The 16,441-nt window shown below is 35.2% G+C and overlaps 1 protein-coding gene across 2 annotated transcripts in view; it reads right to left on the reverse strand.

Moving 5' to 3' along the window:
• The window catches only part of LOC148941547 (eukaryotic translation initiation factor 5B-like), a 96,640-nt gene that overhangs the window by 48,937 nt on the left and 31,262 nt on the right, over nucleotides 1-16,441 (reverse strand). For both annotated transcript variants that reach the window (XM_089103846.1, XM_089103847.1), the window contains one exon: nucleotides 361-656. In XM_089103846.1, the coding sequence (XP_088959972.1) occupies nucleotides 361-652 (292 nt within the window). In that variant the 5' untranslated portion in view covers nucleotides 653-656. The remainder of the gene's footprint in view (nucleotides 1-360; nucleotides 657-16,441) is intronic.

The following is a 16,441-nucleotide window of genomic DNA, read 5'->3' on the forward strand; positions in this document are numbered from 1 at the left end:
AAAAAAAACACAAATAAAATTAGCCAAAAAAAAGAAGCAACACAGAATGTGTCAGAGAATGCTTTTTTTTACTAATTTTGAAGTTTTTACAACACGGTGTCAAATCCATGTTATTACTTGTATACAATATATGGTCCTTCAAAAAGGTTAAATATCTAATCTCGTTCAGGACAGCTATTAAGCTTCACATATCATGCTGAATCTTTGATAAATGTCTAGTTCTCTTTTCCTTTTTTTTCTAATTTTACTTTTACTGCATTAAAAATCCCTGTTTCAGAAAAGTACGGTCTTCTTTACAAATGACCAGCATACTTCATCTGTTAAGGCTCTATCTATCAAAGAACATAGATATAATAATACCTTTATTTTCCAGATTTATTTCTGCAAGCATCTTCTCAAGTTCTTCATCATCCTCAATTTTCTTCTTTTGTTTTCCCTTATTTGTCTCGGGCTTTTGTGGAGCTTCTTTCTTAGGGGGTTCATTTTTTGGAGAAGGAGCCTTTGTAGCTTGTTCTATGTCACTACCACCATCAGAATCAGATTGACCAGATTCATCCCCCATTAGCATCGCAAAACTGGATTTTGGTTTAGGTTGAAAGTCTTTTAATTCGTCATCAGAGTCAATAGTATTCGTCTTTTTTTTGGGTGCCATTTTACTAAAATTAAATAATTTATCCTAAAGAACTTGACCTGACAATAAACATGAGCATGCAGAAGTCCATTAGAGGTCACCTTAGAGGTAGGGAGTTTTAGAGACCTTTCCAGTAAGTTTCTTTCATTGGAGGGATGCCCTCCTCCACCTTTGCTTAAGTGTTTGAAACAAACAGTCCAAACTTTAAGAGACCGTGAGCATAGGTACAGAATGTCTAAATCTTATGCAATAAAGATCAGAGAAGGTCATTTTTCAAAGCCCTTTGCCAATTTTCAGTGACTAGAATCCTCTTGACAATTACTTTGGGGGAGGACCAAGATATCAGTAAACCATTGCATACAGCCTGAAGCTATAGCTGGCACTATTAAGAAGAGTGCAATTGCAGCAACAGGGATTATCATAATGGGGAAGACCATTGAATGGGAAACCAAAAGGTTTATTTCTTTTTTTTCTGTTCAATTTTGTCCCGTTTTTTAAAAGTACCAAACTTTATTTTTCAACTGTACAATATTAAGAGTTAGGCTAAGACAAACAAATCAAGTCAAGCCCGTACCAAGATTCCAATCCTAAACTAAGCACTGTAATAACGAAAAAGTAGTAGGCTATCATTTAGTTTTCTATTCAACACTCTTTCTAAATTTAAAGGTTTATTTTTATCCTACTACCCCTCCCCCCCGCCACTAATAGATCCAAATATAGCCATTGGCTATATACAGAGCTTATCAGGTTGTTTTTAATCATGTTCTGCACTAATTTCTCATAATAGTTAGTTCATTATGCAAAATAATGACAATTTTACGAAAAGCAAAAAAATCAGCAAAGTTTTGCTTATAGGCTAGGGCTATACCTGGACCTATCAGGGAAAGGGGACTGGGATACAATTTTCATAGCAGTAGCTATTATATCTGGAGGTAAAATTCTAGATGAGGAGTTTTCTGCTACCTGGAAAAAGGCTTTTGAAACAATTACCTGGCCCAACTACTTCAGTTATAATATTAACACATTTGTTAGGATTTACCTATTTATCTAATTATTCTCATTTTTGCACAATGATGCAATGAAGTTGAATAGGCAACAGAACAGTTTACATTGTTAACAGAGATGATAACATTCATTGATTAGGACTACATTGGGTCCCAGTATGGCGGGAAGAAGTTATTGTTTTAATTTGCACCTTGGAACAGAATAAGGCCCAATGTTGGAACTGTTCAGCTCTGTTGTTGAGATGGAAATTATTTAAAGACTACACAAATTGTAAAAAAAAGGAGTTGTTACTGTGTTTATAGCCTACTCAGTAATGGTGACCCCTGATAGGTTTGATCAAAGAGACCATTCTTATGGTTCCCTTTTGGGGTAAAACTGACACAGTAGTGAATATTATATCTGGAAAGGATTTTGAACAGGGAAAAATGAGGCTTGGCTTTGAGTTATATGATAATAGTAAGATCTGGGAGCTATTTGAAGGAAAACGTAAAAATTCTGAGAATTACTTTAACACTATCATAAAAACTTATTTCTCTTATTCCTAAAGTTGCATTCTCTCAATGCAGTCTCTTGTATTTTAAAGCAGGGCAAGGAACCATTTTTTTTTATCTTCATAATGCCCTATAACTGTTTCTTGTAATTAATTACAAAAACTTTTTCACAAAATAAGTTTTTCAAAGAAAAGTAAAGAACTTCATTAAACCAAAAATGAGCAAAAATAAAATCGAATAATCTACCAAGCGTGAAACTACCACAAATCAGCATCGATAAATAAATGAAACCCAAACCGAATAGAAATTACAATAAATAACCAAATCAAACTTAAAACGAGAAGAAAATAACATGAGTAGGGCTCAAAACCCCTATGTCATTCCAAGGCCAGAACATAATTCGCACTTTACTGAAAAAATATAGATGTTTTTACTTTTATAACTTTAGTAAATCAAATAGTATTAACATATTGATTACTACATATCAGTATATGTATATTAAACTGACAATACACATTCATTAGTAGAGTAGTACCTACCATTTTGCCCAGACGTATAGCCAAACAGGTTTGACGCAGTTTCAAAGTTCATTTTTGATCTGGTTAAGTGGGTATAATCTGGTTTGGTTTGCTATTGCGAGAGGACTCAAGCGATTTCTTTCTTTGTCATGAGATTTACGTAATTAATTAAACCCGTATTATAAAACCAGCGTGTCTTGTTTCGTTGTAATGCAATTATTTTTTGTATATACAAAAAGGGGTAATGAGATATGCGAGCATTTGCAAAAAAGGAGTAATTAATGTTGAAAAGGGTAATTACTTCTTTAGTTTACGAGATTTGCGAATTTTTTACGAAAAGATCTCAGTTACATACGGATTCAGTTACACGGGGATTAGTTAAATGAGGTCAAGTTGCATGGGAGGTTCAATAGCACGAGGGGTTGCAATTATTTTTTGTATATACAAAAAGGGGTAATGTGATATGCGAGAATTTGCAAAAAAGGGGTAATTAATGTTGAAAAGGGTAATTACTTCTTTAGTTTACGAGATTTGCGAATTTTTTGCGAAAAGATCTCAGTTATACAGGGGTTCAGTTACACGGGGATTAGTTAAATGAGGTCAAGTTGCATGGGGGGTTCAATAGCACGAGGGGTTCAGTTGCATGGAGGAGTTCAGAAGCTTGGGATTCAGTTACATGGGGTCGGTGGTCGTTATAATACACAAGTTCTATTTGAACAGTGTTGTGAGATCCCCTATCACACCCCCAAAGGACTCCGATCCCTCCCATCCCAACCAGTGTATTAGCGAAGTTACTCTGTGGTCGTTTCATCTTTGGTATTATTTGATTAATTGACTGTTTGATAAAAGACAATAAAGTTTGATAGATTTTTTTACGTGAAATACTCTAGTTTCTTTTCTTAGTTTTGAAAACATTTTGGAAGAAACTAAATTTCAGTTGGAGTGGGGGGGGGGGAGGGGAGGAGGGGGCAAAAGGAGGTCTGGGGTGAAAATTTGGTCTGAGAGAGGCAGTTGTCCCCTCTGTCCCCTAGGAAATTACCCTCCTCAACCCAGCCCCGTGCCACTTACTGACAGGGGTGAATCCGGGGAGAGGGTTAAAAGTTCAAGTGCCCTGTTTAAGCGACCAAAAAACTGAAGGGGCAACTAAGCTCCATTCAATGCTCAATTTCCCCAAAGTTATAGGGGTCGTGTGTGTCTCTTTGGGCTATGTGTATCTCTTTGGGAGCGTTTGAATCTTTTGGTTACTAAAGTATTATATTTTTATCACGTTTTAGGATATTCGATTAGGATTAACTTAACTTCATTCCTTGAGTGTTGTCGGGAGTAACACGTAAGTACCAAATTTTGAGTTCACTGCAGGGGATTTTCCACAAGGAGAATTCCCTCCCATACCAACCCCTGTATTAGCGAAGTTAATCTGTGGTCGTTTAATCTTTGGTATTATTTTATTAATTTACTGTTTGATCAATGACAATAACGTTTGATAGATTTTTTTTACGTGAAATACTCTAGTTTCTTTTCTTAGTTTTGAAAACATTTTGGAAGAAACTAAATTTCAGGTGGGGTGGGGGTGGGGGGGGAGGGGGCAAAAAGCTGGCTGGGGTGAAAATTTGGTATGACAAAGGCCATTGTCCCCACTGTCCCATAGGAAATTACGATCCACAACCCACCCCCTTGCCACTTACTGAAAGGGGTGAAACCGGGGAGAGGGTTAAAAGTTCAAGTGCCCTGTTTAAGCGACCAAAAAACTGAAGGGGCAACTAAGCTCCATTCAATGCTCAATTTCCCCAAAGTTATAGGGGTCGTGTGTGTCTCATTGGGCTATGTGTATCTCTTTGGGAGCGTTTGAATCTTTTGGTTACTAAAGTATTATATTTTTATCATGTTTTAGGATATTCGATTAGGATTAACTTAACTTCATTCCTTGAGTGTTGTCGGGAGTAACACGTAAGTACCAAATTTTGAGTTCACTGCAGGGGATTTTCCACAAGGAGAATTTTCCTTGGGGAGGGAATTTTCCAGGAGGTGAATTGCTACAAGTTTCGTCCACTAGCCTGAACGATGGAAATTCAATAGCTCAGAATTGGGGTCTTAGTCCACCAGCCTGAACGGTGGAAATTCACTAGCTCAGAATTGGGGTCTTAGTCCACCAGCCTGACTGGTTGAAATTCACTAGCTCAGAATTGAGGTCTTAGTCAGTGTTCAGATTGGAGCGTTGGGGTCCGACTATCAGGGCTTTTATTTGTCAAGACCTGAATGCTAAGCGATGGACATGAACTCGATTGGGAACCCATTGTGAAAATGGAAAAAACAAAAATATATTGTTGGTATGTGTGTAGAGCATGGCATGGTTACCGCTAGGGCAACAGTCTAACCGTTAACGGTTTTAGATATCCGTGAATAAGTTCTAAAGCGAGAGTGGAAGCTGGGACAAAGTTCTAGTGCCCTGTTTAAGCGACCAAAAAACTGAAGGGGCAACTAAGCTCCATTCAATGCTCAATTTCCCCGAAGTTATAGGGGTCGTGTGTGTCTCTTTGGGCCATGTGTATCTCTTTGGGAGCGTTTGAATCTTTTGGTTACTAAAGTATTATATTTTTATAATGTTTTAGGATATTCGATTAGGATTAACTTAACTTCAGTCCTTGAGTGTTGTCGAGGGTAACACGTAAGTACCAAATTTTGAGTTCACTGCAGGGGATTTTCCACAAGGAGAATTTTCCATAGGGAGGGACTTTTCCAGGAGGTGAATTGCTACAAGTTTCGTCCACGAGCCTGAACGGTGGAAATTCAATAGCTCAGAATTGGGGTCTTAGTCCACCAGCCTGAACGGTGGAAATTCACTAGCTCAGAATTGGGAGTCTTAGTCCACCAGCCTGAATGGTTGAAATTCACTAGCTCAGGGAGCGTTTGAATCTTTTGGTTACTAAAGTATTATATTTTTATCATGTTTTAGGATATTCGATTAGGATTAACTTAACTTCATTCCTTGAGTGTTGTCAGGGGGTAACACGTAAGTACCAAATTTTGAGTTCACTGCAGGGGATTTTCCACAAGGAGAATTTTCCATGGGGAGGGAATTTTCCAGGAGGTGAATTGCTACAAGTTTCGTCCACTAGCCTGAACGGTGGAAATTCAATAGCTCAGAATTGGGGTCTTAGTCCACCAGCCTGAACGGTTGAAATTCATTTTCTTTCGTTGAAATGCAAGAGTTGGAATATTTCAGTAGTGTTTGGTTGTGGTTTACCTTGTCACAGTTACATTTTCTTGATTTTTCAAAGTTCATTTTGAATTTCTTTCATTGAAATGCAAGAGTTGGAATATTTCAGGGGTGTTTGGTTTTGGTTTAACTTGTCACATTTAAATTTTATTTATTTTTAAAATTTCTTTTTGAATTTCTTTCGTTGAAATGCAAGAGTTGGAATATTTCAGTAGTGTTTGGTTGTGGTTTACCCTTTCACAGTTAAATTTTATTGATTTTTCAAACTTCATTTTGAATTTCTTTCGTTGAAATGCAAGAGTTGGAATATTTCAGTAGTGTTTGGTTGTGGTTTACCTTGTCACAGTTACATTTTCTTGATTTTTCAAAGTTCATTTTGAATTTCTTTCGTTGAAATGCAAGAGTTGGATTATTTCAGTAGTGTTTGGTTGTGGTTTTCCTTGTGAGAGTTTCATTTTCTTGATTTTTCTAAGTTCATTTTTATTTTCTTTCATTGAAATGCAAGAGTTGGTATATTTCAGTACTTTTTGGGTTGTGTTTCCCTTTTCACTATTACATTTAAGCGAATTTTCAATTTTCTTTTTTATTTTTCTTTCTATGAAATTAAAGAATTGTACTAGTTCAGTTGCGTGTGGTTGTGTTTTACCTTGTCAAAGTTATAGTTTCTTGATTTTTCTAAGTTCATTATTAAAGTCTTTCTTATAAAGTAAATTGTTGAAATATTTCAGAAGTGTTTGTTTGTGTTTTACATGGTCACAGTTAAATTTTCTTTATTTTTTCAAAGTTCATTTTGAATTTCTTTCGCTGAAATGCAAGAGTTGGAATAGTTCAGTAGTGTTTGGTTGGGGTTTACCTTGTCACAGTTACATTTTCTTGATTTATCAAAGTTCATTTTGAATTTATTTCGTTGAAATTCAAGAGTTGGAATATTTCAATAGTGTTTGGTTGTGGTTTACCTAGTAACAGATCCAGTAAATTGATATATAATGTTTATTAAATTATTTATTTAGCTGAAATGCAAGATTTGGAATATTTCAGTAGTGTTTGGTTGTGGTTTACCCTGTCACAGTTACATTTTCTTGATTTTTCAAAGTTCATTTTTAATTTCAGTAGTGTTTGGTTGTGGTTTACCATGTCAAAGTCACATTTTCTTGATTTTTTAAAGTTCATTTTGAATTTCTTTCGCTGAAATGCAAGAGTTGGAATATTTCAGTAGTGTTTGGTTGTGGTTTACCTTGTCACAGTTACATTTTCTTGATTTTTCAAAGTTCATTTTGAATTTCTTTCGCTGAAATGCAAGAGTTGGAATATTTCAGTAGTGTTTGGTTGTGGTTTACCTTGTCACAGTTACATTTTCTTGATTTTTCAAAGTTCATTTTGAATTTATTTCTTTGAAATGCAAGAGTTGGAAAATTTCAGTAGAGTTTGTTTATGGTTTACATTTTAACAGTTACATTTTCTTGATTTTTCAAAGTTCTTTGTGTAGTTCTTTATAAGAAATCCAAGAGGTTGAATAAGAACGTCTAACAGGTACAGGTTATATATATTAAAAATTTCATTTTTTATTTATTTCTTTGACATTCAATAGTTGGAATATTTCAGTAGTGTTTGGTTGTGGTTTACAGTGTCACTGGTACCGTTTCTTGATTTTTCAAAGTTCATTTTGAATTTCTTTCGTTTAAATGCAAGAGTTGGATATTTAAGTAGTGTTTGGTTGTTATTTAACTTGTCACAGTTACATTTTCTTGATTTTTAAAAGTTCATTTTGAATTTCTTCGTTGAAATGCAAGAGTTGGAATATTTCAGTAGTGTTTGGTTATGGTTTACCTTGTCACAGTTACTTTTTCTTGATTTTTCAAAGTTCATTTTGAATTTCTTTCGTTGAAATGCAAGAGTTGGAATATTTCAGTAGTGTTTGGTTGTGGTTTACCTTGTCATAGTTACATTTTCTTGATTTTTCAAAGTTCATTTTGAATGTCGTTCAATGCAAGGCCATTTTTTGAATATGACAGGTAGTTGTTGTGAGTGAGTACCGGGAATCATGGACATGGTCGGTTATGTTTAAAGTTCATTTGGAGTTTTATATGTTGAACTTAAAGAGTTGGACAATTTCAGTAGTTAATGCTCGTGATCTTCCTTTTCACAGTTACATTTTCTTGTTTTTTCAAAGTTCATTTTGAATTTCTTTCATTAAAATACAATTGTTGAGATATTTCAGTAGTCTTTGCTAGTGGCTTACCTTGTCAAAGTTACATTTTCTAGATTTTTCAAATTTCATTTTGAATTTATTTCGTTGTAATGCAAGAGTTGGACTCGATAAGTCGTGTGTGGGCTTGGTTTTACTTGTCACAAGTAAATTTTCTTGATTTTTCAAAGATAAAATAGAATTTCTTTATTTGACATGAAAGATTTGGAATATTTCAGTAGTTTATGGTTGTGGTTTCCCGTGTCACGGTTTCATTTTCTTGATTTTTCAAAGTTCATTTTGAATTTCGTTCGTTGAAATGCAAGAGTTGGAATATATCAGTGGTGTTTGGTCGTGGTTTACCGTGTCACAAATACATTTTCATGATTTATAAAAGATAATTTTGAATTTCTTTAGTTGAACTTCCCGTGTTGGACTATTTCAATTGTGTTTGGATGTGGTTTACCTTGTCACAGTTATATTTTCTTGATTTTTCAAAGTTCATTTTGAATTTCTTTCGTTGAAATGCAAGAGTTGGAATATTTCAGTAGTGTTTGCTTGTGGTTTACCCTGTCACAGTTACATTTTCTTGATTTTTCAAAGTTCATTTTGAATCATTCAAGCAACGTGATTAAACACGTTTTTAAACTACATGCTATTTGCATGCCTTTCCTTGGCACCTTTCCAAACGAGTGGGGATTCCCCGCTGGTTCCTACACATTGCAAAAAGTGAGCAGTACGAAAACTCCACATTTTCAACCAGACTGGTTTTTTAGACAACACACCCACAGAGATGACACACACACATAGAAACGAGACACGCACAGACACGACACACAAACAGAGTCATAGTGAGAGAGATATCCAAAAGTTGGGTTGACCTAGGTTCACTTAGAGTGGCGCGCCACTCTAAGTGAACCTAGGTCAACCCAACTTTTGGATATCTCTCTCACTATGACTCTGTTTGTGTGTCGTGTCTGTGCGTGTCTCGTTTCTATGTGTGTGTGTCATCTCTGTGGGTGTGTTGTCTAAAAAACCAGTCTGGTTGAAAATGTGGAGTTTTCGTACTGCTCACTTTTTTTGCACTGTGTAGGAACCAGCGGGGAATCCCCGCTCGTTTGGAAAGGTGTCAAGGAAAGGCATGCAAATAGCATGTAGTTTAAAAACGTGTTTAATCACGTTTCTTGAATGATTCAAAATGAACTTTGAAAAATCAAGAAAATGTAACTGTGACAAGGTAAACCACAAGCAAACACTACTGAAATATTCCAACTCATGCATTTCAACGAATCAAATTAAAAATGAACTATGAAAAGACAGCAAAAAGTAACTGTGACAAGGAAAACCGCATCCAAACACTAATGACAACTACACTAACTTTAATAACTACTAAAGACATTCAAAATGAAAAAAGAACAATCAAGAAAATCTATCTGTGACACGGTAAACCACAACCAAACACTACTGAAATATTCCAACTCTTGCATTTCAACGAAAGAAATTCAAAATGAACTTTGAAAAATCAAGAAAATGTAACTGTGACAAGGTAAACCACAACCAAACACTACTGAAATCTTCCAACTCTTTCATTTCAACTAAAGATATTCATATAGATCTTTGAATAATCAAGAAAATGTAACTGTGACAAGGTAAACCACAAACAAACACTTCTGAATTATTCCAAATCTTGCATTTCAACGAAAGAAATTCAAAAAGATCTTTGAAAAATCAAGAAAATTTAACTGTGACAAGGTAAGCCACAACCAAACACTACTGAAATATTCCAACTCTTGCATTTCAACGAAAGAAATTAAATATGAACTTTGAAAAATCAAGAAAATTTAACTGTGACAAGGTAATCCACAAGCAAACACTACTGAAATATTCCAACTCTTGCATTTCAACGAAAGAAATTACAAATGAACTTTGAAAAATCAGGAAAATGTAACTGTGACAAGGTAAACCACAACCAAACACTACTGAAATATTCCAACTCTTGCATTTCAATGAAAGAAATTCAAAATGAACTTTGAAAAATCAAGAAAATGTAACTGTGACAAGGTAAACCACAACCAAACACTACTGAAATATTCCAACTCTTGCATTTCAACGAAAGAAATTCAAAATGAACTTTGAAAAATCAAGAAAATGTAACTGTGACAAGGTAAACCAGAACCCAACACTACTGAAATATTCCAACTCTTTCATTACAAATAAAGAAATACAAAATTAAATTAGAAAAATCAATAAAATGTAACTGTTACAAGTAAAATAACAACCAAACAATACTTAAATATCCAAATCTTGCATTTAAACGAAAGAAATTAAAAATGAACTTTGAAAAATCAATAAAATGTAACTGTGACAAGGTAAACCACAACCAAACACTAATCAAATAGTCCAACTCTTGAATATCAACTAAAGAAATTCAAAAAGAAAAATTTTAATTATATAACATCAAAATGTGACACTGTAGTATTACAACTCTTTGCTTTCAACGAAATAAATTCAAAATTAACTTTTGAAAAATCAAGAAAATGTAACTGTGACAAGGTAAACCACAACCAAACACTACTGAAATATTCCAACTCTTGCATTTCAACGAAAGAAATTCAAAATGAACTTTGAAAAATCAAGAAAATGTAACTGTGACAAGGTAAACCACAACCAAACACTACTGAAATATTCCAACTCTTGCATTTCAGCGAAAGAAATTCAAAATGAACTTTGAAAAATCAAGAAAATGTAACTGTGACAAGGTAAACCACAACCAAACACTACTGAAATATCCCAACTCTTGAATTTCAGAGAAATAAATTCAAAATGAACTTTGAAAAATCAAGAAAATGTAACTTTGACATGGTAAACCACAACCAAACACTACTGAAATTCAAAATGAACTTTGAAAAATCAAGAAAATGTAACTGTGACAGGGTAAACCACAACCAAACACTACTGAAATATTCCAACTCTTGCATTTCATCTAATTAAAGTCAATATTATAATTTTAAAATCTATTTTCAGAATCTGTGACAATGTTAACCACAACCAAACTCTAATTAAATATTCCAACTCTTTAATTTAAAATACATAAATTAAAAATGAACTTTTAAAAATAAAGAATATGTAACTGTGACAAGGTAAATCACAACCAAACGCTACTTAAATATTCCAACTATTGCATTTCAGCGAAAGAAATTCAAAATGAACTTTGAAAAAATCAAGAAAATAAACCTTTTAAAATGTAGACACCACCCAACCACTAATTAAATATTAAAAATCTACCAATTAAACTAATTAAATACAAATTTATCTTTGAAAAATCAAGATAATGTAACTGTGACAAGGTAAACCACAACCAAACACTGCTGAAATATTCCAACTCTTGCATTTCAACGAAAGAAAATACAAAATTAAATTTTAAAAAAAAATAAAATGTAATTTTGACAAGGTAAACAACAACCAAACATTACTGAAATATTCCAACTCTTGCATTTAAATGAAAGAAACTAAAAATGAACTTTGAAAAATCAAGAAAATTTAACTGTGACATGGTAAAACATAACCAAACACTACTGAAATATTCCAACTCTTACATTTCAACGAAAGAAATTCAAAATGAACTTTGAAAAATCAAGAAAATGTCACTGTGACAAGTTAAACCACAACCAAACACTACTGAAATATTCCAACTCTTGCATTTCAACGAAAGAAATTCAAAATGAACTTTGAAAAATCAAGAAAATGTAACTGTGAAAGGGTAAACCACAACCAAACACTACTGAAATAGTCCATCTCTTGCATTTCAACGAAAGAAATTCAAAATTAAAATTGAAAAATCAAGAAAATTTAACTGTGAAAATGTAAACAACTAAAAAACACTAATTATATATTACAAATCATTATTTTCATAGATAGAAATTCAAAATGAAATTTGAAAAATCAAGAAAATGTAACTGTGACAAGGTAAACAAAAACCAAACACTACTGAAATATTCCAACTCTTGCATTTCAACGAAAGAAAATGAATTTCCACCGTTCAGGCTGGTGGACTAAGACCCCAATTCTGAGCTATTGAATTTCCACCGTTCAGGCTAGTGGACGAAACTTGTAGCAATTCACCTCCTGGAAAATTCCTCCCCATGGAAAATTCCCCTTGTTGAAAATCCCCTGCATTTAACTCAAAATTTGGTAGTTACGTGTTGCCCCTCGGCAAAACACAATGACTGAATGTAAGTTAATCATAATTGAATATCCTAAATCATGAGACAAATATAAGACTTTAGCAACCAAAAGATTCAAACGCTCCCTGAGATAGTGAATTTCAACCATTCAGGCTGGTGGACTAAGACCCCAATTCTGAGCTAGTGAATTTCCACCGTTCAGGCTGGTGGACTAAGACCCCAATTCTGAGCTATTGAATTTCCACCGTTCAGGCTAGTGGACGAAAATTGTAGCAATTCACCTCCTGGAAAATTCCCTCCCCATGGAAAATTCTCCTTGTTGAAAATCCCCTGCAGTGAACTCAAAATTTTGTACTTACGTGTTACCCTCGACAACACTCAATGAATGAAGTTAAGTTAATCCTAATCGAATATCCTAAAACATGATAAAAATATAATACTTTAGTAACCAAAAGATTCAAACGCTCCCAAAGAGATACACATAGCCCAAAGAGACACACCCGACCCCTATAACTTCGGGGACATTGAGCATTGAATGGAGCTTAGTTGCCCCTTCAGTTTTTTGGTCGCTTAAACAGGGCACTAGAACTTTGTCCCAACTTCCACTCTCGCTTTAGAACTTATTCACGGATATCTAAAAACCGTTAACGGTTAGACTGTTGCCCTAGCGGTAACCATGCCATGCTCTACACACATACCAACAATATATTTTTGTTTTTTCCATTTTCACAATGGGTTCCCAATCGAGTTCATGTCCATCGCTTAGCATTCAGGTCTTGACAAATAAAAGCCCTGATAGTCGGACCTCAACGCTCCAATCTGAACACTGACTAAGACCTCAATTCTGAGCTAGTGAATTTCAACCATTCAGGCTGGTGGACTAAGACCCCAATTCTGAGCTAGTGAATTTCCACCGTTCAGGCTGGTGGACTAAGACCCCAATTCTAAGCTATTGAATTTCCATCGTTCAGGCTAGTGGACGAAACTTGTAGCAATTCACCTCCTGGAAAATTCCCTCCCCATGGAAAATTCTCCTTGTGAAAAATCCCCTGCAGTGAACTCAAAATTTGGTACTTACGTGTTACTCCCGACAACACTCAAGGAATGAAGTTAAGTTAATCCTAATCGAATATCCTAAAACCTGATAAAAATATAATACTTTAGTAACCAACAGATTCAAACGCTCCCACAGAGATACACATAGCCCAAAGAGACACACACGACCCCTATAACTTTGGGGAAATTGAGCATTGAATGGAGCTTAGTTGCCCCTTCAGTTTTTTGGTCGCTTAAACAGGGCACTAGAACTTTTAACCCTCTCCCCGGATTCACCCCTGTCAGTAAGTGGCAAGGGGCTGGGTTGAGGAGCGTAATTTCCTATGGGACAGAGGGGACAACTGCCTCTCTCAGACCAAATTTTCACCCCAGGCCGCCTTTTGCCCCCTCCTCCCCCCCCACCCCAACTGAAATTTAGTTTCTTCCAAAATGTTTTCAAAACTAAGAAAAGAAACTAGAGTATTTAACGTAAAAAAATCTATCAAACGTTATTGTCATTGATCAAACAGTCAATTAATAAAATAATACCAAAGATTAAACGACCACAGAGTAACTTCGCTAATACACGGGTTGGGATGGGTGGGAATTCTCATTGTGGAAAATCCCCTGCAATGAACTCAAAATTTGGTACTTACGTGTTACTCCCGACAACACTCAAGGAATGAAGTTAAGTTAATCCTAATCGAATATCCTAAAACGTGATAAAAATATAATACTTTAGTAACCAAAAGATTCAAACGCTCCCAAAGAGATACACATAGCCCAAAGAGACACACACGACCCCTATAACTTTGGGGAAATTGAGCATTGAATGGAGCTTAGTTGCCCCTTCAGTTTTTTGGTCGCTTAAACAGGGCACTTGAACTTTTAACCCTCTCCCCGGATTCACCCCTGTCAGTAAGTGGCAAGGGGCTGGGTTGAGGAGCGTAATTTCCTATGGGACAGAGGGGACAACTGCCTCTCTCAGACCAAATTTTCACCCCAGACCTCATTTTGCCCCCTCCTCCCCTCCCCCCCCACTCCAACTGAAATTTAGTTTCTTCCAAAATGTTTTCAAAACTAAGAAAAGAAACTAGAGTATTTCACGTAAAAAAATCAATCAAACGTTATTGTCATTGATCAAACAGTCAATTAATCAAATAATACAAAAGATGAAACGACCACAGAGTAACTTCGCTAATACCCGGGTTGGGTTGGGTGGGATCGGAGTCCTTTGGGGGTGTGATAGGGGATCTCACAACACTGTTCAAATAGAACTTGTGTATTATAACGACCACCGACCCCATGTAACTGAATCCCAAGCTTCTGAACTCCTCCATGCAACTGAACCCCTCGTGCTATTGAACCCCCCCATGCAACTTGACCTCATTTAACTAATCCCCGTGTAACTGAATCCGTATGTAACTGAGATCTTTTCGCAAAAAATTCGCAAATCTCGTAAACTAAAGAAGTAATTACCCTTTTCAACATTAATTACCCCTTTTTTGCAAATGCTCGCATATCTCATTACCCCTTTTTGTATATACAAAAAATAATTGAAACCCATCGAGAAATTGAACCCCCCATGAAACTTGACCTCATTGAACTAATCCCCGAGGAACTGAATCCGTATGTAACTGAGATCTTTTCGTAAAAAATTCGCAAATCTCGTAAACTAAAGAAGTAATTACCCTTTTCAACATTAATTACCCCTTTTTTGCAAATGCTCGCATATCTCATTACCCCTTTTTGTATATACAAAAAATAATTGCATTACAACGAAACAAGACACGCTGGTTTTATAATACGGGTTTAATTAATTACGTAAATCTCATGACAAAGAAAGAAATCGCTTGAGTCCTCTCGCAATAGCAAACCAAACCAGATTATACCCACTTAACCAGATCAAAAATGAACTTTGAAACTGCGTCAAACCTGTTTGGCTATACGTCTGGGCAAAATGGTAGGTACTACTCTACTTTCATTTGTATTTTTTTCAGTAAAATGCAAATTCTGTTCTGGCCTTGGGAAGGCATAGGGTTTTTGAGCCCTACTGATGTTAATTTCTGCTCGTTTTGAATTTGACTCGGTTATTTATTGTAATTTCTGTCGTTTTGGGTTTCATTTATTTATCGATGTCTTATTTGTGGTAGTTTCACGCTTGGTAGATTATTTGATTTTATTTTTGCTCATTTTTTTGTTTAATGGAGTTCTTCACTTTTCTTTGAAAAACTTATTTTGTAGAAAGTTTTTTGAATTAATTTCTGTTCATTTTATATTAGCATAGTCTTTTCAGGGAAAAAGAAAATATTACTTTAAATCTTTTCGTTTTAAGACTTTAGTTTGGCCTGCTATTTGTATGCTGGAGAAAAAGTTTCAGCAGTTTTTAACAACATACACCGTTTTTAAAAATCTGGACACAAATAGTAGTGTTTGATTTAGTTTCATACCTCCTCTAGTTGACCTGAGAAAACTTGATACCATTCGCCTAAAATACGCTATTCTTTCTTTGATAGCCTCCAATCACTTTCGACTATTAAAAAGTGCATTAGCCCTTTCTATTTTCAATCGAATGAACCCTTTTCGAAGTTCATACGACAACTCTTTCAATACAAAGTGCCCTGGTCTAAAAAAAAAAAAATATATTGTACCCACATCGATTTTCACTATAAAAATGTCAAGCCTTCCAATTACTTTCGACTATTAAAAAGGGCACTAGCCGTTTCAATTTCCAATCAAATGAGCTCTTTTTGAGTTTCTACGACAACGCTTTCTATAAACACCTCATATATCCCATGGAATAAATTACAACCCTTGCCCTTAGGGCTGTGAGTGTTTTGACATCCTTAAAGATCCGATTTTCAGAACTTTCAACTATATTAAACGAAACTGCTATCTCAAAAATTTGATTTAATGTGTTTGGGAAAATGGTAGGCGTGAGAGGGGCGCTAGTTACTCTCTCATCAGTTACAAATATTAAAAAAAGGCACTAGCCTTTCAATTTCCAAATCAAATAAGCCCATTTGAAGTCTTACAACAATACTTTCAATAAAAACCTTAAATGCCCCCAGGGCATAACTTACAACCCATGCCCTGAGGGCTGGGTAGAGGGGGGGGGGGGGGCGTTGTCATCCTCAAAGACCTAATTTCCAGAATCTTCAACTACGTTGAACAA

This window comes from Artemia sp. Qi Xiang Cuo, chromosome 18, assembly GCF_049724085.1.
Source record: "Artemia sp. Qi Xiang Cuo chromosome 18, ASM4972408v1, whole genome shotgun sequence".
NCBI classification, from domain to species: domain Eukaryota; kingdom Metazoa; phylum Arthropoda; class Branchiopoda; order Anostraca; family Artemiidae; genus Artemia; species Artemia sp. Qi Xiang Cuo.